This window comes from Gallinula chloropus (genome assembly GCF_964237585.1).
Source record: "Gallinula chloropus genome assembly, chromosome: 1".
NCBI lineage: Eukaryota > Metazoa > Chordata > Aves > Gruiformes > Rallidae > Gallinula > Gallinula chloropus.
In genome coordinates this window covers 148,511,592-148,536,105 of record NC_140085.1, presented here as the reverse complement: position 1 = coordinate 148,536,105, position 24,514 = coordinate 148,511,592, and the positions used below count along the sequence as shown (strand labels likewise).

General features: G+C 42.1%; 1 protein-coding gene across 1 annotated transcript in view; it reads right to left on the bottom strand.

Moving 5' to 3' along the window:
* RASA3 (RAS p21 protein activator 3) overlaps nt 1-24,514 on the bottom strand; it is a 94,099-nt gene that overhangs the window by 54,147 nt on the left and 15,438 nt on the right. The window contains exons 3-4 of the mRNA XM_084264323.1: nt 16,550-16,644; nt 3,482-3,558 (exon numbers count right to left, since the gene is read on the bottom strand). Of these exons, the coding sequence (XP_084120449.1) occupies nt 3,482-3,558; nt 16,550-16,644 (172 nt within the window). The remainder of the gene's footprint in view (nt 1-3,481; nt 3,559-16,549; nt 16,645-24,514) is intronic.

The following is a 24,514-nucleotide window of genomic DNA, read 5'->3' as shown; positions in this document are numbered from 1 at the left end:
TTTCAAACTCATTTACTAATTAATGTTCAAGAGCTCAGCACCTAAAGATTTTAATTTGCCCTTCCATTCGGATGAATGTTCCCACCCACCCATCCACTGACCGTTCACAGTGCCCCACAGGACTGCAGGCTGGCTCAGCAAGGCCCCAGCCATTTTGGGGGCTTTCTGGAATGCAGAGGTAGCAGCAACGCACAAAGGCTCAGGGGGCACGCTGGAGAGGACCTACAGCTAAGCTTGTAAGAAAACTCATGTTTATTTATTTTCTGGATAGGTAAAAAAGTTTCCTAATTAGGCCTAGTCTTCATTTGGCCTGAATACATGTCTTAGAAAACAAGCACTGTTCTAGGGCTTGAGAAAGCATGCATCTCTAAGGTATTTTTAAACAGCTGCCTATTGGAAGCAGTTTTTCTTCTCCTTGCAGACCTGAATTGTTTAACTAGTTATAACTGTGAGGCCACTTGCCAGGTTGTGTTCATTTTTGCAGTTAAGAGCCCCATTAAAAAAAAAAAAAAAAGAAAAAGAATTTTTTCTTTAAAACTTAAAAAAGGAAGTTAGGAAAGTTCACAAGTGTTAGATTCATCAGAACAGTCTGTTTTTAAGACAAAGTTCTTCCTTGTGGTTTTGCAGCCTCATCTTACTTGCTTACTGTGAGAAATTCATGAGCTGTCCACAAGAAAATCAGTTATCTTCACAAACCTCATTCCGAAGCTGCACTCCCCTAATACACTGTCTCTGCTTTTCACTCATTTCACTATAACAAAGGTTCTGCCCCTCCAACCTTTGCTGCTTTTTCCAAATCCCAGCTACACAGAGATTTAGTTGAGCACTGCTTAATCACCACACCCCACTTTTCTTACACATGCAAGCACCAGAACCAAGCTGTCTATGAACAAACGTGAATGACATTTCAGATTATGCAAAAAACACGTTAAGAGCTACAGTTTGCTGTATGCCTCCCTGAAGTAAAGAGTGTGGCATGAAGAAAATGCTGGACTCCATTTCAAAGTCGGTTTTTCTTTCCTCCCAATGAAGTAATTATTTTTTTTCCTTCATCATTCCCTTCCTCTTTCTCACTTCTAAGACATGTTGCCACGAAAATCTGCATCAACACAACGCCATACTCTAGAAATATGTTTATTTCCCAATTCCCTTAATTAAGCTGCTACAGTCTAACTTACCATTCAAATAACAAATAGCTGTGGAAACCAGCCAGAGTCAAAGCGTGCCCAGGTCAGCTACAGAACAGATGATGACAATGAGAAAGATGGCTTCAGAATACTCTTGCTTGCACTCTGATTTTCAAGCTTTGTTTCTAAGAGCCAAGGGCTGGATTTAAATCATGACAAACTCTGAACATTATGATTCAGTGGTTAGAGACTCAGGAGCTTTCTATGCATTTCAACTAATACATTGTATTTATTGCACAATACCTTGCAAATCATGGTTACAGAATGCTTTGCAAGCCAACCTAAGGATTTCCTCTGCATTGTAGAAAATGAACAAAATTCTTCAGATAAAGGCTATATAGGCAAAAGTCTGAATAAAGACTTAAAACCTTTCTGGTTGAACAAATAGAAAGGTAGAAAAACATGCTGCATGCTGCCATATTGTTGAAGTTTTCATTGCCTTATTGTTTTTTATGAAGCTAGAAGCTGCATGCATTATGTGTTCAGCAGGACCTTTTCAGGTGCCTATTTCTAACGTTTCAGGAATTTCACTGAGGACAAAACCCTTAAAAGAAAGCTGTCTGTGGTTTGGCACATGCTTTCAGAACAAAACAAAGTGAGGCAAACACCTCTGAAGGTCCTTCAGTAGACCATCTAATTATTCAAACCAGACCACAGTGAGAGTGGAAGGATGTTCCAGTTAATCTATGCTTGCAGAGTCCCAGACGTCACAAGATTTTAACTCACAATTAGGGTTTGAAGGAGATGGCCAGAGGCCTCTGTGCAAGGAGTCCACTATGTACTTCCAGAAAGGCCAAAGTAAAAAACAAAAAACTCTCTAAGCACAGTATCCTCCAGGCCCACTCTGAGGATAGTCCAAGCTTAGCCATAAGCCCACCACCCCGTGTGCCCCACACGCAGATACCCTCTCACACTGCTGGGATACAGTCAGATAGAAAGACAAGAAACCGCCTTTTCTCACCTTCTATTCCCCCATCTTCTGCAAAGCAACATCACCTACAGCAACACAAACAACACTTGGACAAAAGGTGCCAGCCTAGGACATGGAAGACGTAGGTTTGATCCCTGGTTTCTCAGAGTGCATGTGATCGCCATCACTCCGTCACGTTCAATGGGAAAACAACACAGTGACAATCCTCAGGTCACACTTCTGGGCCATCCACATCATGCACAGCTACACTGACACAGCAGCTTCTGTTCTGAAAGAGGTACAGCTGCGTCCCAGTGGCATTGTGCCCTGGTTACTAAGTTCACTCAAGCTCTGAGCCTACGCAGAAACTTGCACTATGTGCAACGACTATGCCTGCTATGCACTCAGCCTCAGCACAGCAGGCTGCAGAAAGGAAGATCTCAAACACGCAGAGCTCTGGTAGGGCCTGGGTGGCTAGAGAATATACACCCAGGCAAGCAAGATCACATACCCCAGCACATCCTCATACCACACCCACATGGCTCACAGGCGCTTGTTAAGAGGTCCTAAATGTATAGGCTACCACGAGAGCTTATACACAAAGCCTTAACACAGGCAGGGGAAAAAAAAATGTCAAATATTGGTCTGAAAATAGGGTTGGTTGCAACTTCCCTTGCAGAGCAATGTTTCTTTTGACACAACTGCCAAACAGCTAGAAGTGTACGATGCCAGCACTCCAATTCTGACAGCTCTTCTGCCAGACAGAGAACACAAAGCAGCATCATGACAGAAGCCAACCGGCTCTGCCACTGCTCCTGAGGTAACCACCTGAAAGGTTTTGGTGTGGTCAGAGAGCAATGGCCTTCCAGACTCCTCCTCAGAGGAAGTAGAAATCTTGGCTCCCATCTGAGTCCTGCGGCTTCTAGTTTCAATTTGTCTGAGTGAGATGGGATGGTTGGTTCCGAGACTGCTTTAATAACTGATGACAGACTTCTGTTTTTTAAGTCAGCTCTGTAACACTCTGTCACCACACAAGTTGTACTACAGATTGCCTTAGCTGTTAAGGTCCTTAATGCAAATCAGAAGGACGTTAATATTATCCTTTGATCTCTTTTTAGTATTTATGCCATGACTAAATTGGATAAGGGCTTTATTAATATTTAAGACTATTAGGAAGAAAATTATGTAGATTAGGTGGAGAGAAGAAGAGAAAATTAAAAAATCTTACATCCTATAAATTCATAAGGATATCACTGACAAAGAACATTTCACTGCCCAATCAATGCAATGTTTTGATTCCTCCAACTATTTTTAAAGGAAGCACTGCACACCACCTGTAATTAGTGCCCTTCTCATAGCTCTGCAGTTACATTTCAGATCCTACCGTGTTGCAAGCTTATGGCAGACGACACCGGTGTCTGTTATGACTTCACTCAGTCTCAGCTCGAGGTGGACCTTCCCCTGAAACACACCCAAAAAAACATATGAAAAATCAGCTTTATGCATAGCCAGCTACACCATTCAACTTAAACCAAAGCAAGTCAGTTAATGCAAGTAATTCTCAGAGGAGTTTAAAGATTAAGCAATAGCTGTATAGCTATGGTATTTCACCTGCCAGAGAATCCAGCTAAGTATCTGTTTCACTGAATTTCAGTGCCTAATTCCCACCATTGTCTTATCTCTGTATATTTTACTGAGAGACATGGAGCATCTGTGGTTGGACAGAAAAATACTGTGCTAGAGCTTTATCTATGCTTAGCATTTTAAATATTAAGCAAAGATCTGCAACACAGTCATTGAAAAGGTAACACAGCAGTGTGCTATGAATGAATACTGACATTAGAAAAATAAAAACTATTAAATAATACCAACTGTGAGACAAGTATCAATAAAACTACACTGGGAAACTAAAAAGAAAGTAAGTTCAACCATGTTGCCATAGCATCTACCATTACACAGTCTTCAATTCCTTACCATCACATTAAACTTTATTATGACTTGGGCTGAGATGTTATGTTCAAATATGCTAAGAAAATAAAGGCAATTGTGAATACAATCTGCATTCTGCTTACTAACTCTATTACATTTCAAAACATGAGCGTCTACTCCCACTGACAGCAACCCAGCACCACTCTTACAGTGTATATATGGTAAATGCAAACCACATTTTGTTATTGCCCTACTCTGACATACCAGCACCGCTCAATCTTCTCCTGCAAATCACCATGGCAGAAATTGAGTCATTCACCTTCATAACCTAAGGACCCTAAAATCCACACTGGTAGTTAGTCAGAGCTCTAATGTGGGTGTCATCTTTGATTCAGGTTTACCTCAGCTCATACACAATTCTGTTGCCACTAATTTCTTAAGATATACCAGATTTGACCTATTCTCTTTTTGCACCAGAACTCTTGCTAGAGACTTCACTGCCCCTTCTCGCTGGTTGCAGCAACCTTCTGCTCTGTGACGGTGTCTATCCTGTGTAACTGAAGAGAGTGAAGATCAAACCCTGGCCTCAAGTAACACCTACGCTGCTAAGACCTACTTTCTCTACAGCAGATTTGTCTGGACAAAAGCTGTTGAGAGCAGTTCAAAGCAGAGCAGGGAGCACTGTAACAATTAAGTAGCATGGGCATGCAGAAGTTCAGTTCAAGCTCATTCCCTGATCCTCTTACATTCAGCAGTATAAACAAACACTCAAGTCAGAGCCTGAATACTTATCCTGAAGAAGCCTGTGAGACATTCTCTTTCTTGCTGTGACAGTCCATCTCTCCCCTTCCTTGGATGCCTCCTTCTCAGTACCACTCTTTCAGTGCCATCCTGAATGCACACTTCCTGCTTCCTTGCATTTCATGCTTTCACCCCTCAACCCTCTATCATATACTTATACTTTCAGTAACCTGACCCAGTAGCAGTTTTGTCTGTCAGAGGGCTGTAACAGAGACCTGCCAATTAGTCGGTGCAGATAAAACTGGTGTTTGTCCAGAAAATCAGAAAAAGAGACCTCTCCAAGATGTACAAAAGCCCATGTTGCAGAGCCAGTGCAGCAGCTTGCTGCCATCTTGAACAGGGAAGGGCCCAAAGCAGTTTGGGAGTTAAAAAAGATGGCTCCTGCCAAGTGTCCTTTCTATCACTTTAAACAAGATAATAAATACAAGCAACACAGGGGAGTTGATCTTTTGAGGTCCCTTCCAACCCCTATGATTCTGTGATTTGGCTGTCAAGACTCATGATTCTTCCTATCACGTCAGCAGGACATACATCCTCCTTCACTCTGTCGGTACACAGGAGTGTCAACAGTTCTCATTTTCGTCTAAACTGAAGCCTGTTCTAATCAATAAGAGGATTCCCCTGTGCAAATGCATAAAGTCACTTCTTTACCTTCCCACTGGAGGCTCAGTAGCACTGCAAGGCCCATCACACCTATGTGTAACAGGTGTAACAGTCTAAGCACACAACCAGTTGAGAAGTTTCACTAAGCAAGACAATTTTCTTGTTTTATTTTATAGAACCATAGAATGTGTTATGCTGGAAGGGGCCTTCAGAGGTCATCAAGTCCAACCCCTCTGCAGTAAGCAGGGACATCTTCACTAGATCAGGTCACTCAGAGCCCCATCAAGCCCGACCTTGAATGTCTGCAGAGATGGGGCCTCCACCACCTCTCTGGGCAACCTGTTCCAGTGATCCACCACCCTCAGGTTGAATTTTTTTTTCCTAATATGCAACCTAAATGTCCCCTTTTCTATTTTAAAACCAAGACCCCTCGTCCTATTGCTACATGCCCTCATGAACAGTTCCTCCCCAGCTTTCTTACAGGCACCTGCCAGGTACTGGAAGGCCACTGCAAAGTGCTCCTGGAGCCTTCTCTTCTCCAAGCTGAACAAGCCTAACTAACTCTCTCAGCCTGTCTTCACAGGAGAGGTACTCCAGTCCTTTGATTATTTTTATGGCCCTCCTCTGGACACACTCCAACAGGTCCACATCCTTCTATATTTTACTATATTTTCCCCATACTCTTAACTGTTCTTTTCCACTGGTCACATTTTACCACAAGAGCTAAACCACAAGTGTCTGGAGGACAAATTCATATTATGAACCCATGAAAACTCTGCTGCCATCTTGATGATACCCTATGTATTAGCTTTACTAGATATATCAAGAATAATAAAAGTTTTAAAGAAATTAAGAGACAGGAACAGAGATTAACTCTGGAGAAAATATCTCTTTGTAGAAAAACAGTAAGAAGATACAATAATGTGTTTATTGAAGTATTTCTGCTCAACTTAAAGGCAAGACAAACCTCTCTCAGGAAAGAAAGAGTGCTCCAGTACACTTATGTGAGCCTGAATGCAAACTTCTTACAGTGCCAGTTTGCTCAATCTCACAGGCTCTTGCAGACTATGATGGAAGCTCCCTACTCTAGAAATTAAGCTGCAAAAATCTTTTTAAGTCAGCAGTGCTCCACACATTTTCCCAGCTACATTAAGGACAAAAATAAAGTGCTGCCTCCTTTGGGCTGAGAGCCATTTTTCTCTTGCAGCTCTCATTTTTCTCTTGTGAAGGCTTTGAAAATGGTCAGCTGCTCCAAAAGTGACTCAAAGCTTCAGACAGCAAAACAGAGGTCATGGGATCACTGGGACTGGCAGCCCTACGACTATTCCCAGAACAACTACTTGCTTCCAGTTAAAAATTCAAATGCATAAAAACATTAAAATAAGGCTACAGTAACATACTTGCAGCCTTAATTCACAGAAAAATTAACTCCTACGTAAAGAGAATGCATTTTCCCAAATCAATTATATTGCTAGGCAAAACATATGGATTCATCTGAAAAAATCTGCTCCTGAGCAATGCTGTTAGTTGGTTTACAGAATATGAGATAACACATTTTTCAAAGGGAAGGCAGAAAACCATGCAGTGAATCGGTATCATAAAATCAACAGTTCATCTAACCTACAGAAGGTGAGCTGATCACCTACACTGGATTAAACATACCAGAGACAGAGAGCTGCTGATAGCTTTATTTACTGAGAATTTATAACAAAGAGATTCTTATTTTTATTATCAAAAGAACTACTGTGATGATAACAAGAGCATCCAAGTGTACTATGTACACACAATTACTGACAGCATTTACAAGCAGGAAAGATCAGATAATGCGGCAGGATAAAAAGTCTGCTGTCCCTGTTTTGCAGCTGACATGATGGCTTGGTCCTGCTCAGACAGAATCCCTGTTCTAGGCCCAGGGATTGAGCTCAGGATCAGTCCCAGACCTGTTTTTTTTTAAAGGGTTTTTTTCCTTCAGCACAGATTAAAAAAAATTCTGAGAAGCTGCAGGTTTGACAGTTTTGAAGAACACATTAATTACCAAAAAATGTTTCCTTAAAGAAAGAGTCAGGATGTTCCTAGAAGCAGCTATGCTCATTAGCATACCCCTCACATTTGGAAGGGTAGGAATTTTCAAGGAACAAGCTGAAGGAGTGCCAACTCAACTGCTGAACGCTTCCTTTTTCACACACTCCTGATGATATGGATGTGTGGGTTCATAGGCCATACGTCCCTCCTAACCACAGCCAGCATCGCATAACAGGGCCAGCCGGCTTCCATTTTTCAGTTCTTGATTAACAAAGTCATCAGTAGATTGAAGTTCTTGTGGGGAAATGGACAGTATTCAAAAGGAAATCAGTAACAAATGAAACTTTTAAAAGGCCTTACTGAGGAAAAGATATTATATTATGCTTGCTAAGTATCCCCTTGACTAAAAAAAACCATACTAGAATCCATTTCCAGTTTTGTTAACATTGTCATAATGCTGCACACAGTTTTCTGGAAAAAAACCTAAACCACCAACAAAACTGAAACCCATCATAAGCTTGCAAAGAAGAGAAAAAGCAGAATCAAAGTCCTATTTTTATAGATACCAGAAAAGCCTGTCTACGCCCACCTCATTTCTCCTTGGAATACAGCTGTGAGTTACTGTGGCCCGAAACACCAGGAGACAGTGGTAAAGCCAGTACAAGCATCCAAATGCAACCTACCTGCATCGTGCTTCCAGCAGCTGCAAATTTGCCATTTAAGTTGAACACAGTATGTTGAAGGGGAAAAGAAAACACAGGACTGCAGATTATCCTAAAGTTATTATGCCAGAGTTCTGCTCCCCTGACGTGAAGCACTTGTAGCACCTTGAACAAGCAGCGGGCCTTACGCGGAGGCGGCGTTCGCGAAGTCACCGGGACACCGCTGGGAGCCGTTTCTGAGTGCAGCTACAGGCACACATTTTGGCCTGGAATCTGACACACACAACGTGATCCAGCAACTGAGGGTCGATTCAGAGGCAACATCTGATCTAATTCAAAACAGATGCTATCTGATTTCTTAGGGAAAGAGTTACAAAAAGCACCAACACCAGGAAGTTCTGTGGTCTAAGGCTCCAGTAAACGCACAAAAGTCTGACAATCTGCCTGATTTCCAAAGAAAGGAGCCACATCTACCCAAGTCCCTCAAACAGTACCAACCAGATCTCCATCTCTCTCGCTACTATGGAACAGTTTTTAGAAAACTTTCACTTCTGAAAAACATCAAAGGAAAAGAATGTCTTCACTGTTGAACAAAAATACATGAAGTATATAATCTACTTGCTTGTATATTAAATATCAAGTAGATTATTTTCATGCACAGGGCTCACAGAGCTCTTCAATTCTCACTTCTACAAAAGAACAATACCTGGTATCAGAAAAGGTCCTAACAAAGGTATGTGTCTACAATTAAACCTGCTGGACAAGAGTTTTGTGGTCACCCACCATTCTACTTATCAATAGCCTTCCCAATTTTGCTGGGGGCTTTCCCCTCCAAGGTGGGAGTGCATCTGCATGAAAGTTTTCCAAACATTTATCCCATATGGGAACCCATATCCCAGCACAACTCCCCAACCTCATCAGCTCTGCAGCTCAACTCTGCCCATTGCTCAAGAGCATGGAAAGAAGGACTGGGACCCACTGTTAGCTCTTTACTCTTCCTCCAGCTGGCACAGTGACTGCAGTCAGTCTCTTGGAGCGCTGAGGGAAAGGGGTGGGGAAATGAGGGAAGAGATGTTAACAGAGAGGAGAGGAGTAGGCTAAGCAGGTGACATGAATGACAGCCCATAACTAACACCAGCTCCTCATTATTTTGGAATCTCAAATTAAGGATTGCAATACCTCTGCTGAGTTAGTTTACTTTCCCTTGCTGGAAGCTGTCTGGAGAAAGAAGCACTGGAAGAACTCAGTGCTGCGCACAGACCATTCCCAACTATGGGGTAACCTGGGCTGCTGCTTCCTCTGACCTTTCCAAATTTTATTTCAGGATATAGCAAATTTTATTAGACAGATCCTGTCCACTTTGAAATCCTCTTAGGCAAGTTCGAGATGTCACTTTCTGGCACTTGTAAAGCTTAAAAGCAAACAGTAAAACTGACCCAAACTTTAAGGGCTAACTAAATGCCATCCATGAGGGAGTGGGAGAGGAAAGGCCAAGGGTGCAGCTAATGCTTTAGGTAAATCCAGCTCTACAGTATTATCAGCAGCCCCACATAAGGTCACAGCCTAACAGCAGGTTCATTAGCAGGAGGAAGAGTTTGTTTGCTGTCTGCATTTGCTGCTCTAACAGCTGCTCCTTCCTTTGGCAGAGGGCAGCAGGGGGCTGGGAAAGGTCTGAGGATCATTGCTCCAGATCCCAGCCTGCCTGCTGGACCACGGTGCAGCAAAATCTGGTCTGGCACTGAGGGAAGTGCAACAGCTTTAATGAACACACTGCAGAGATTAATATGTGCTAGGCAAAGCAGGATGTCTGCAGGACTGCAAGGGTGTCAGAGTTGCTCAGCAAAAGGCAAACATTTTAAATGGCACAACGTTAGCCTTCCTGTTTCTCTAAAGGAGGAATACCTCCATATGGTCAAAATCCTTATAATTAGTGATGTTTTCCTCCTCTCAAATACTTTGGTGTGATACAAAGTGTAGATACTATAAATGAAAGCCACCTGGGTTTCATTTCCCCAGACAAACTGTGTTCTGCAGATACAGAATCCAGGTAAGTTACTTTGAAAGAATGTAAATTTATTATTCAGTGGTAGGTGCTCCTTACCACATGCCATGTTACTGACTCCTTTTTTTGAAGCAACAGACCAAAACCAGGCAGAGTGTCTTACCCCTCTGCACTGATAAGAACACCGTGTTCACACTTACATTCACACAGGGACGAAGTCTGACACAAAGCAGGATCTGGTCAATAACTGGGTTTTGCATTTATCACAAACATTACTGTAAGTGGCACAGGATTCAGGTTTCTGAAATAATTATGTCAGTAGGCAAAACAGCCTTGAGAATCTTCTAACCTCTCAAAACAATTCTTAAGAGGGAAACCTAAAAGCCACTGTTAATAAACTAGAGGGTAACACCCATTTATTTCCTGCATGTGGTGAAAAAACTGATACCAAACTTGGAAGCAGCTTCTTCTTTTCAGCATTTGCATAAAACCACACTTACAGTAGATTGTACAGAATGCATCAGTGGCTCATCTGTAGGCTAGAAACATTTAAATACACACACAAAGATAGTTGACGTCACTGTTGGACAGTGAGCAGAGAGTGCTCTTAACTGTTAATAGAGTAGATAATTCTGTCAGTCACTGGAGTGAAACAGCCTATATGGCTGCTCTGCAAGACAGCTTGCTCAACCCAGTTTTCCTTAAGAACATGGGGTTGAAGATAAGTAGCCATTAGTATCAGAGCCAGTCCAGTTGAATGCCATTTGCTCTACATAAATAAAATAATTCGTTTATACAGAAGAGGAAGCAGGCAGATAAGGGACAGATAGTGGCAACTTCCACAACATTCCAAAGGTAGGGCAAAAGAAAGTAACAGAATAACACATTTCCAGCTTCCTCTGCAGATCTGGGATAATATTCTCTGTCACACAGGACTGAATGGGGAAGAGCTAATTCAGAAGCTTGTGGTGAAGCTTTGGCTCTGATGAAGTGATGGCAAAACTCCCATCCTGGCAAGGCCAGGATTTCATTCATAAAGCCTGACACTTGGGATACAGATTCCACATTCAATTGGAAGGTGCTGACAGAGGTAGTGATTTCCAGCATGACAAAAGGATTTTAGGTGTACCCTCAAAACATACCTGCAAGTAATGTTTTCCACACCAATGATGTATAGTTCACCACCTGACACTCATATCATTCCATCCTTAAGAACAGGGATCTTTAATCAACAATAGTTAAGGGCTTGTGTAGCCAAAATGCTAATGTGGTGGTAGGAGGAGGAAGGGCTTTTGGTGTCTGAAGTAAGTATTTCTTAATATCAGTAAATTTTTTTGCATGCACCTTTGAGTACAAAGGTTAAAATTGGACAGCTTGCTTCCTCAGTACTGTTTATCTGCCCTTTACATGGTTTAGGGTTTTTTGGGGTTTAAGTTGATAGCCAAATAGATATGTTGCAGGGACATAAAGCTCTTACAAGGAGGAAGGGGAAATGAGCGATTTTAATGTTTTTATGTCAGATTTTTTTGCCCCCAACAATGAGTTTTACGTAAGACCTTTAGCATGACTGGCTTTGGAAAAAGCACTCTGTCATTTAAGACTGAGAACTCAGCTGTAAGAGAACATGACCATTTCACATTTGTCAGTACTCTGGAGGAAGTAACTCTAAGCACACTTGAAAAGGGGAACTTTTAAAGCAAGAGCCTGCACAGGAAAACATGTCAGAATGATCTTACTGTCCTTGCATTTCTACCCTGCTTTGGCATATACAGACTACATGGTTTGGAGTGTGCTGGTGCATTTTGGTATTAATCAGAATGTCTCTAGATCTTTAACTGCTTTGATCACATGCACACAAAGGGTATTTGGGTTGCTCAAGCTTCATAAAACAGACTTGAACTATGCAGGGCTCAAGTCATTGTGAAAAAAAAATGAAAGGGAAAACAACTCAAAAACAGGAAAGGCCTTTTAAAGATTGCATGTGCACTTGTGCTTAAATTCTGCTGAGAACACATGGACCACTGAGAGCATCTGTCATCTTCAGCCCCAGGCAAATATCTGAATCAGTTACTGTTGGGTAAACTTCTGCATATGAAGGAAAGGCAGACATTCATGGATCAAGAGAGCTGTACACACAATAGCAGGGCAATCTTTGCTTCCAGTCGTCGGAAAGCAAGAGAATGAGAATACAGCGTGTCCTGAAATACAAACAACTGGTAGAAAAAAGAGACATGTCCCATGGAAAGTGCACACCATCATGTTCTTACTGACTTCAAACAGCTTAGAAAGTTGTGCCTTCTGTTGCCCATCCCTCCTGTCCAGCTGAGTCTGCATGATCATTCATAGTCTATTTTGGTGAAAAAGATAGACTGTTTTCAGTAGTGGCTGGATGCTTGTATCGTCAGATATGGGGTATGGTAACTGGCCATGGTAACGTCCCACTGAGGAATAGGCACGGCCCATCAGATGGGAACTTACAGTTCTTTCAACTAAATCTGCACAAACCCACCTGCTTACAGCTTCATATTTTCAGAACAAGCTTTCCAGTCTAGAAAGTTAATCCATGAATTATGCATTTAACTGCTGCTGTCAAGTTTCATTTCACACTCTGTACAATAAATCTTCCTGATAGCATTTAACATGGTTTAGTATATTTAGAAAGGAAATATTCAGAAATCATGTCTTCTCATATTTTTATGCCAAACACAAATACAATTTTGCTGTTCACAATTTGTTCTCCACAGAGCAGCTTCAACTTAACCACTTGGAGCACAACTGTTGTTTCATCACCCAGGCTGTATCTAAACAGCTTTCCAGGCATACACTATCAGGACTACCGCAGACTATGCAATATGTTACTCTCCAACTAGTAAGAGCAAAACCAGCCAGGAAGATGTGGGGGCACTGATTTACCAACTGAACAAAAGCCTGTCGACCCCAAGGGGCAATTACAGTTCATTGCCAAACCACACAGCCCTATGTCCTTATGGCTACTCTTCCCCACCCACTCTGGTGAAGTGTGCACCTGATTATTCTGATTACCTCAAATAGCTAGTTTGCTACATCAAATGATGAACCAAAGCCACAAAGGGCATGTGGGTGGGTAATGCCCAATCTGCATCTGTGGGCTGAGCAGCTGCACAGCACCTGCACAGCTTGGCACAGGACTGCGTCACACCGAACAGCAGCAGCCGTGGTGAGATTAGAGTCCTTTTAGCAGCTCTTTGCTGAGATGGACAATGCCCTCCTTTTTTTCTTCAAGATGAGCAGTCATGCCAGACTCTGGTACATCTTGCTGGCAAGCAATAAATGGATGTGGCATTAAAGCATCCGACAATAATGCTCATATGTGGGTAGGCTGACAACTAAATAGTCCTCCTGTCAGTAACATCCTCATCTGCCATGAAGTTCATCAAGTCATAATCTCACCTTGCTCTCCTCAACGTTACAAGACATCTTTATAAGGCAGTAAAAATTAGCAACATTGAAAACCATAAAACTGAATGCAGAGCATCAAGCTAAACATCTTGGCAACTAAATCTGATAGAGTTATATAGCTTTACAACTTATATTTGGATTTTTTTTAATGTATAGGCTTATCTATTTTGTACAGCATCAGAATGCTTAAAGTTATAGCTTCTGAATGAAATTTGCGAAAAGAGCACAAAAATATTAAGAAATCCACTCAAATTGCATTAAAGCTCTTTATTTGTTGTATTACTACAGACTCAGAGAAGAGGAATCTCTCCATCACACACCATTACCTCGCTATGTATGAAGACATGAAAACAGTGTTGCCATTTGAAAGTCTGTACCATTTCTGGAACTCACCCAAGCAAGGTCCAAACCATGCCAAGAACAAAGCTTTAAATTCTACTCATTGAACTTGAAATAGCTGAAAATACCAGTTTTTACCTCAGAAATGTTACTATCCCTAATTTCAAATCAGCTTTTCTGTTCTAAAACATGAAGTCAAATGTCTTCCAGAACTAGACATGGGAGAACCACACCACCGACGATCACTACTATTCTGATAATCCATTGATTTTGAGTTGGTTTTGGGTTTCTGACTGCACTGATTGGTCTGCTGGATATTTTCAGGTTTTGCAGACAATAAAGTCCTACAGAAGATTATCACTGTCACCCAGTTTCTTCCATATCATGGCCTAACAAATTAGAAAGAATGAAAAACCTGGTCTCTTTGATACTTAAAAAAAAAAGATTCCTGACTCATACCACCTCAAGCCAGTTGCATTCTTTTTGACACACTTCTCACTGTATTAAAGTTTCAGAGTGACAGTAGCTTACCTCAGTTTGGTGCTGTGATGCATAACTAAATAGCCACAAAGCGATCTACAACATGGAGATCAGTATTAAGGCCCACCACCAACAAAACCAGAAGTAAAATGCAGGAGTTCCCTGTAACACAGCCCACTGTTTAATCCACTAGATTATGTCACCAATGGGGACAACCGCTGCAGTGATAAAACTGATAGCCAGCATGCTAGAATTGCTATTTGACTACTAGTACTGGAAAGATTCACTCAAATATTAACCACCTACAATTTCTGTTTTCCTTAAAATTGGAGAAAACCAGAGTAACACTGTCCAAATACTTGCTAACATAAGTACTCTTCCTTTTTGGTCTTATAAATGAATGAGCACTTAGAAAAAGAACTGGGACAGCACAAATGCAAAGAAAAACCCACAAACACCAAACCACTCCTCCATTTGGCTGTCTTCACTTACCTAAGAATTCACACTAAACGTTACCAAAGCTGCTCCCACAATTACGGAAAACACAACCACTCTTGCAAATTCCTTAACGTAATGACTGTGGAACATCCAAGCAAATGGACAAAATCATCAGAGGGCCGTTCATATTTACACTAGTTGTAATAAATGCTTATCATGGAGCCCAGAAAAATCTTGTAACAGTTGGGCTCTTGTAAAGATACAGAGCAGCGGAAGTGATAAACTGTACAATTACAAACAGAGAGAGCATGCAAATACCCTGCTGCTCATCTCTCCAAAAGCTAGAGCTGCCTGTAAACCTTTCTGTTATGAGTTCACCACTTACATTGTGCTGTCCTAGAAAGCACCCTGGTCTAAAAAGCTTCCACAGGCTTATTCTGTGTAAATATTATAACAAAATAAACAATGCAGAAGCTTATCCAAATACCACCCTTCTTCAACTAATAAATTACAAAGGGAAAGTTTTCATATCCTGCAGGAAATAAACACTAAATCTATTGTTTTAAAGTCACTGTCCTAAGAGGCCTTGGGGTAAGAAGAAAAGGAGACCAGGGTTAAGAGAACAAGACCTCAAAGTTAAAAGGTTGTTGAAAGCCTTTCCATCACCACTGGCATTCAAATGTGGCATTAAAGAGGATCAATATTTCACAAGAGAACATTACAGACTGAACAGGCTGTCACGAGACTTTGCATCGTGCGCACAACAGCGTTACTATTTGTCTCTTCAAATAATCAGAACACCTAACCTTAACTGGGTTTTCATGCATGCTTCACTAACACAGAACCACACCTCATGGTGGAGCGAGCGTGCGTGGTGTGGTTTCATGTCCTGGTATGTGCAGTACTGCACGCAGACTGAAAAGCCAAGACATCATGACCGACCCTACCCCACAGCAGCACCTAAGCAGCGTTTATGGGGACTGCTGCACAGGTCAGCCATTCGTGGCTGTGACTCCCTAAGTAAACAGAGTGCCCCAAAGGTACCTGTAATATATCTTGAAGGAAAAAAGTAACTGATTTACTGATTTATATTGACTCGATATCCAGCTTCATCGATTTGATTTCCTGCATTTTTGTAATTTTTTTTTTACAAGCCCTAACACTGTAACATAGACTCTGCTTCAGAAGAGGGTAAGTACAAAAAAAGGAGAAGTTTCACTGCATACCAGTATCTTTAAAGTACCAGCCCCTAAATGGAGCTGAAGCGATACAATTATCAGCATTCCCAGGGCTTGGAGCAGGGCCTAGAAATCTGGCAAGGAGTAGGTTTTTTGTCCAAGATGTACTTGTTGCCATTTCTGTGACAACCTGCCTACAAAGTTATTTAAAAAGGTACCTGCAGGCACTATTTTCAATCTGGCTTGACTCCCTGAGGAAACAGCAGTTATTTATAGGGTTTTTAAGTTACCTGGTAACCACACCCCTCCCTGTATCAGTAACCCTGATAATTAAAAGCACGTGAACTATTTCTGCAGGCAGAATCCTAGTCCCATTGATTCACACACACTCATAACTCACCCTACACCCAGACAAGTTGCAAGTATCACTGAAACCTATACCATACTAATAACCAATGCTTCCTTTCCCAAGGGAAGCAACACATCTGTCTTAGAGCCATGGAACCCATGAAGCCCCCCGTGGCCCTGTTACAGACACTCCTTTGCCAAGATAATCTCACCTGTACTTCTGAATCAGCATCAACATGCTGGAGTTGAAACCAGGTGTCTCTGTTATGATACTTCTGCAGATCTTCCTTCTGTATAGCTACTTTTCCTGGAAATAAAACAAACAGAAGCACAGTTCAAGACATGCTATAGTTCCCCAAAAGTACATTTCCATCCAAACTAAGTTTTAAAACAATGATTTAAGGACTGTCCTGTGAATGAAAGAAACATTCAGAGCAAGAAAAATGTCTTTGGGGCATACTACTTTACATAATACATAATTCTTTCTGATGAGTAGCTTTTTCCACTTCATATTGTGAAAGACTTACAAGTGCCTAACATCATACTCACCTAACAGACTGGAGCACAGGGCTCTGGGTAAGCTTGTAAATATGCTTATAGTAAAAATATTGTTATTACTTCTTTGACATGACAAGCTTGTGAGAGGGAAAGCTTGGAAATTGTTGGAGAGAGATTTGAGGCAGATGTCTGTAACCATCCCAAAACAACATTCCATGCATGCAGTTATTACTAACAGTATTTTAGTGTGAGGCTTTTCATTATATATTTTTGTAGGACAGCAACTGGAAATGTCAAGTCACAGCAGATTCCCAGATCTGCATATTGAGGCCCTGTTGACCTACCTCCTTCACTCAAACCTTGCAGAGTTTGCATTCCACAACCCATAGTCACCCGAGTACTATCCCTGCGCATACAGGGAGTGGGGGGAACGACACCACAGGACAGGACGAACACACGACACACACCAAACAACACAGTAGAGGTTTTCCCCTTGGCTTTTTAAACACCCTCTTACCCCTACCAAATTACTTCTTTTGGTGGTTACACAATCAGCAGCCAGGTTTCATGCTGTGAACTAATGTACATGTATGCTAAAGGCTAATATATATGTAAAGCTGAAAATTTTACCTTGCCCGGGCTCTCTCAGGCATTATGTAAAGCACTCTGAGGGGCAATGAAACTTTCTCCAAGCATCTTTCTTTGTATATACAAAGCAAAGCATGGCATGCCTGAGGAGCACGTGATCCTCTGAAAGCTGCTTTGGGCTGGGTGGTTCCCCAGGCACTGAGCAAAGCAGTGTGTTCAAAAAAGAATCCGGGACAGAGACATTCACAGGGCTCAAGAAAGCTGTTTTTCAGCAATGCTGTTTGCTAGGATACTTTCTCTGCCTGAGCCAGTTGCTTGCATACAGTCTGCAGCCACTGCTTTGTAACAGAAACACAGACTTTCTTTAACCACTAGGTAAAATACACCAATGGACACTCTTCCAGTAGGAGAGAGATTTCCCATGCAGTTTGGTCAAAGGTCAGCAATACATTATCCCAGCATATGTTAAAAGAACACATTAAAAAAAAAAATCCACACTATTAAAGACTATGAAAGTAGCAAACACAAAGCATTCTCCCTTCTGAAATCTAAAAGCTTACAAAAGTCCCAGCAATAAGTTATTACACCCCAGTGTTCCCTCAAATTTTGGCCTTTTTCTTTAGTGGTTGGATGGCTCCACCCAGTCCCCCTGTTTGCTGGGCTGCTCCACGTACCCTGCTGCAGCTGCTGCTGCATTCTTCTGTCACCCTCAAGCTGCTTCTGGTGACAGTTTCCAGATTTCCAGTCCCAGTTTCTAAACTACTCTGCCATCCTTCCACAGCTGTCCTCTGTAGTATCCGCCAGCACTTCTGCTCTGGCTTCCACAGAGCTGCTGACCCATTCCTTCCAAGTCTTGCTCATTCTGCCCTCAGCGCTCTCCTCCCCCTGCTTGCCCTTTAGAGATTACCAGATCCATCTCCTGGCAAACATTACATTAGAGATTAACGAGGCAGATTCATTACCAGGCTCTTGACTGGATATGCAGAGCAAACGACTTGAAACTTCTTAGAAAAGCAGTAATTAAATTACGCAAATCTACAAAACAATATAGCAGAAAGGGTAAATAAGGCATCTGAACTGCACAGAAGAGAGGACTCCAAGTTACCCTGCTGAGAATCTCTGTAATGATGACTGTATTTTCAAACCTTCTACTTTCATTTTCCAGCCACAGCAGCTTGTGGGCAACCTAGTTTCTCTAAAACGTTTTGAAAAAGAAATACATTTAAATGCATGACCTTCCAATAATTGCTCTGGGCCTCCTTTGAAATTGTTTACTTTCACTGCTTGCTATCCTCACTGTACCCTTTAATCTCCTGCAGCAATCTCCAGCCCTGCCACATGCACTTCCCAAAGAGCACTGCTCCTATCGTTCTGTCAGTCTCCTTCGCAGCCTCCTCCCACATGCGAGGAATGGCCTTACAGAAAACTCAAGGGCAATTTCACCAACATTGTACCTGTAACATAAATGGTGTTATCACTGTCCCCTCTTTTAGCAGAGAGTTCCACTGCTCTCTGCATCAAAGGCGGCAAGATAACCCAGGCAGGCCTGACCACATCGTCACACCTGACTGCGGCACGAAGTGTTCGGAGGCAACGGCACACACCTCCAGCTTCAAAAGGGTTAACCTGGTGGTACAACTGTTTTGATTAGGAAACTGTTTGAACAGCACTGTTTGCTCTGTACACAAGCAAGTCTTATTAATGAGTGAAACTTATTGACTGGGCTGGCTGGAATCCAGGGTTTTTCACTGGGTAACAAATGATCCACAAAGGAGAAAAATCTACTAGGGGAAAAAAAAAAAAGAGGCGGGGGGAGAGACTTTAAAAAAGGGGCCTCCACTTTGGCTAAACATATACAAAGGTATATTACTGATATGGAAGATTGTTTGATCTGCCTTGCACAGTTTCTGCTGAAAACTCTTTGTCTGCATTGGCCACATTCATATGCTCACCCAACCCACACTCCCCCTCCTCACCAGGCCTGCATCAGGCACAGTGCAGGTGCTGAGCAGGGTCAGGTCCTGACCTCCTCTACACAGTCACTGCTCTGCCACCACCTGATCCACGTCCAACCTGGATCAAACAGCTTCTATCCTCACCAGAACTAGGTTAAATCTGGGCCAGTCATTTGACCTGACACTACACAGCAAGGGCCTACAATTCTCCTTGAAGATAAACCTGACAGGAGGTCAGAAAGGTTTACCACCACTCATTTACAGGATATTTTCCTCTTGGTGATTCTTCAGCACACTCCCAAACTCAAGTCCATTGTCCTGTGCTCTTTCTCAAGACTTGGGTGGCTGCCAGGCAGTGTCGGGTGACTCCAAAACTTGCACCTGAGGCACCCAGCCGCTCCTGCTGGTTTCCTCAGAGCCGCCCCAGGCTGCAAAATCTGGGTCTGTTTTAACTTCTAGACATTGTATGGGAGGAGGCAGGAAACAGCAGAGCATGCTGAATTGTATAAGGTGTCATTTCAAAACTGAATTTAGCTACATTTTTAAAGTTAGATTCTCAGCAGTAAGAGCAGCAATGATGAAGTAAAAGCGCTCTTCTCATCTGCACTAACTTCTTTCCAAAGCCTGACATTCACCAGGACCTCAGGCTAGGAGAGATCAGGGAAATCCCACACACTCCTGCATGTTTTTCAACCATATGGCAACGATTTCCCCATGTTCACCCAGTTCAGACTGAAGTGATCTTCACTGTCACGTCTAAAACTTACATCCTGTGTTCAAAACAAAGATGTGACATGCCACACCTGACCCACTCCTTCTGTGAATCCCTCTTTAGGGAAAAAAACCATCTACCAACAGCCTATTATTTCAAAGATGTGGGTAGCTCACAGATGAATGAAGTTACTACCTAAGGGTGCAGATTTAAACACCTCCTACTTTCCTGGCCCACGCACCTCTGTCCCTGCAGCAGGTTGGAACGGAACGGTTGAGGAACCAATTCAAACAAAAAAAGCCCACCCCAAATAAAACCAACAAACAAAAAGCCCAACCCTGAATAATGGAAATAAAAATTCTGGGAGAAGGGAGGGAGGAAGAAATAAGTTTCAGGGGTCATGTGGGAGTGCTGCCATTTTTAATACACATCATTTCAACTGCCTGGTTTTACAGCTTCCCCAATGAAGCCCCATTAACACAGCTAGAAGATGGGAGCTAACAGATGGGCAGTCATTTGGGCACAGGGGCAGAAACAGGCAACAGAGAGGGATAGGGATTTCTGGCTTCACTGCCTGGCAAAATGTGTGTGGAAACACAGCACCCTCAGTGCCAGTTTCTTGCTGCTGTTCAAAAAGCTCTTCCAGAGGAAGCCAGTGCAGCCTATCAGCTTGTCCCTGGATGTGCCTGGGCTTGCTGATCCAGGGTCTCACATTTCCATACAAAGACTAAACAGAGTTGATAATTTGGCTCAGCATTTCCCATCAAGTCACAACTACTTTCTGTCTGGGTTACCTGTTGGTGACAAAAGGATAAACTGCTGGCCTGAGGATTACACCCCAGCTTTTAATGCTCATCTGCCAGTTAGCACAGTGTTTGCTTTGCAGCTTAAATATGTGAATATTTATATCAGATGTTGATTACTAGAAGATATATTAATTTACTGAAAAAAAACCCAACCCAGACAACAATAGGACAAGAGTTTGTCATTTTAAATGGGCACGAGGCTACAGCTGAAAAATAACCCATCAGTTATTTTGCAGAACACTAAAAACAGTATTTCAGGAGCTCTTGTATCTTTAAGCTACCTTTACCTTGGAATACTCGTACAGTGAAAAAGGGCAGAATTTGCACATCACTGCCAAGTGAGCTGAAGCACTACAACGTAATATTTTTAATACAACATCCTCCATTAACACTGACTGCAGTACAGTTAATTTATAGAAAAGAGGTAGGCCTGAGTCACATGTTAAAATGCCCCAAATGCCTAATTAATTCAGTCTTTGCTCAGCTCTGAGCAGACCACTTCGCCTCCTACGTGCTGCAATATTAGGCAGTAAGAGGACATGGAACCCAGTTCAGATGTTGCTGGTTAGTATATTAAATGCACAGATGCACTAGGTAAGTGATTTAATTTAAAATAACTGATATAAAGGTGCACAAGGAGAGTCACTCTCAATAGCTAGAAAGACCAGAATTGATTTTAGAAACATTTTAGGCAGTGAAAGCCATCTGAAACTTTAATTACCTTGAAATCTCCAACTAAGAAGCACCACTACTGTTCCAGACTACCTGAAATTTTATAATTATCTATATGAAAGCTTGTCAAAGTGCAGCAGCTTTGCAAGACAAAAATGCCTACCTTACTCAAGAACAGCACCAATTCACTCACCCCTCCCATAACACAGAAAAAGACTAAAACAAGCAATCTCTCTACTTCAGGATTAGAAGAAACAGGGATGAGAATTAGGGGCAACGTAAGGCTTCAGAGACTTAAAAGCAACAGAATGGCTCCCTCCCAGCTCCGGTGCAGTGCACCATGAAGCACGTGCACTATTAGACCATCTGCTACCGTGGGTAAGAAATAGTGGGGACAATGGCAGACCACAGCAGCACTGCATCCTACACAGAGTACTGATGTGACCTCCATTAATGACTCCAGGTTTGTTTGTTTTCTTAAAAACAACAATTCATTTATTTTTCCATTGGTGGGATTTACCTTGGATAAGGTGGCAGAGAGAAGTGGGCTGTGGATAAGATATAACTTCTATCTTTAAAAGAAGCAAGCTGCAGCATTGCACAGGCTATCCTCTATCAGGGTAGTTTTGCTCGCCAGGCACTTGTCTTATATCATAATTTCTACTCTTCCTCCCTGTTAAAAAGAAAATACCTACCCAACCACATCTCTGGTATCAATTCTCTGCCAGCTGCTTTCTGAGTACTTAAAATGTCCCTGCACTTGAGAAAGGTGGTGTAGCCCATGGCAGGCTGCAACATGAGAGCAGCTATAAAAGCTAGACTTGCAGTCACTGCTGTCTGCCTTACAGTAGGCACTGAGCCCCTGCACAGAACAGCCATCTCCTTTATCCCCTCCACCCCCAGCCCCTTTCAGGTACTGCCACCAGAAGCCACTGCTACTGCATCTTCACAGCCCCAGTCTTTGCTTAGTTCAGCGAGACATAAACCAGACAGAAACTGCTTAACATCTGCTAGTGCTAAGTCAAGTACCACAGAAAACAGAGAAAGCCCAGCTCAAACTATAGCTGTTACAAGTAAACTGGGAGGATGAATCTATGGTGGCAATTCCAAATACAGATAGTATTAACACTGTCATTTGATGAGGAGGGTTGCATAAAAGGACAGTTGAGGTTCTAGCACATTATGCTCAGTATTGTTTACAATATGTATAGTTGTAGGAGGAAAAAGGGGAAAAAAAAAAGTATTTTTGAAAGCTCAACTTTGTTTTCCTGCTTTTGTGACCATCTGTTATGTTAAAAGATACCGTGAGGGCACCCTAACAATTTATTCTATGCAGAAAAGTATTTATTTTCGGCTTTCTACACAACTGTAGAGAATCTACTCAGGATAATTCTAGCTTCTAGCTTCAAGACTTGTCATTGTGGGAAAGAGTCATCTGTTTCCTCTATTTTATTAGTAGCTATATTTATACCATACTGAGCAGCTATTATTCCCATGTCATACAACAGTACATCACGGAAACAGTAACCCAAGTTGTGACTGCTGCCTAAGCCATGGTCAGGGTGGAGGAAACAGAGGAACACAATTTTCTATTAAAATCTTGGTATCTATTTTATGCTACATTGGGGTATATTTCTTTCACTTAGCAAGCAAGAAGTATAGCTTAACAGGGATGATTCTTTTTCAATTTTTCCTTTAAACCAATAAAATAATCAGAAGGGGTGATGCTTCAGTTACACTTGGCAACAGTTACCTAATAACGGTAGGTGGTTTGCTTGGATGTTTGGTAATAAATGGTGGCAGCTCTATTAAACACAACTCCCCAGCTTTGGAAGTAGTCATTAGCAAAGGCACAGCCACCTCAAACATGCAAGCCTCAAACAACTTTCTGTTCCAAGGTGTTTTCATTCTATGCCAGTGTCCATGAGCTATAATTTGGTTTCATCTTGTTTTACTGCTCCACCACGCTGCAGCTCACCTTGTAGTAAGCAGGAAGACAGCTACAACCTGCTTGGATACAATGGCGACAAGAGTTTCAATTTGCTCCAGAACAGACCTAGTAACCTCTATGAAGGTGACCCACAGCAGTGAAGTTACAGTAAACATAGTTAACAGAACACTCACTGGTCTCCTCTCTGGCTTTCTGCTACTTCACTGAAGAGATCAGGCATTTCACATCTGTGTTTTATTCACAACCATTCCGTCCATCCATCCCCACGAGCATGACAACCAAGCCTCCCCCTCACTCAGGAGAGTACCATGTAATTACAGAGGAAAGTTCCCACCCTCCCAGTGCAGCACAGGGGCCAATTTACGTTTTCCCCTGAGAATTTCACAGGCAGTACATTTTATTCTGCTCAGGTTCCTGCTTAACAGAGTTGTTAGCAAGTCAGTTACACACATCTGCTACCAGAACAATGAAGTGCTGGGGTAAAAAAAAATTTAAAAATCAAAGATAGTTGTGATTAAAGTATAAAATAATTGGGTACTTGTCACCTGAAGGGCATAAGGGCATATGTATTAACTATTCTCTCAGCGTCCTGTGAAATGAATTGGTGTGCACGTTCCCTGTTTAACGGATCTATACGTTGAAGGTCAGAGCCTGGCAGCCTGAACTGTTCATTACCACCTAGGAGAATACCAGCTCAGGGCATATCGTGCCTAAATCTAGCTCCATTGTGAAAGGGTGAGAAAAGCCTTCCGTTTCACTGTATTGGCACAGCTTGCCTCATTCAACAGTTGTAAAGCTGAGAAGTGAATATCAAAACAGAATCAGGGAAGAACACATATTTACATTTGCCTTATTCAGCAGCACTACTGTCCCTTCTACCACTTCCAGCCAGAGGTATCTTTTTTCCCATTACTACTGGAGGGGTACCAATTGGCAATTTTTCAACCAAATCCCATCTCCTCAATGTTTTTCTCATCGTAACAACTAGATGGAAA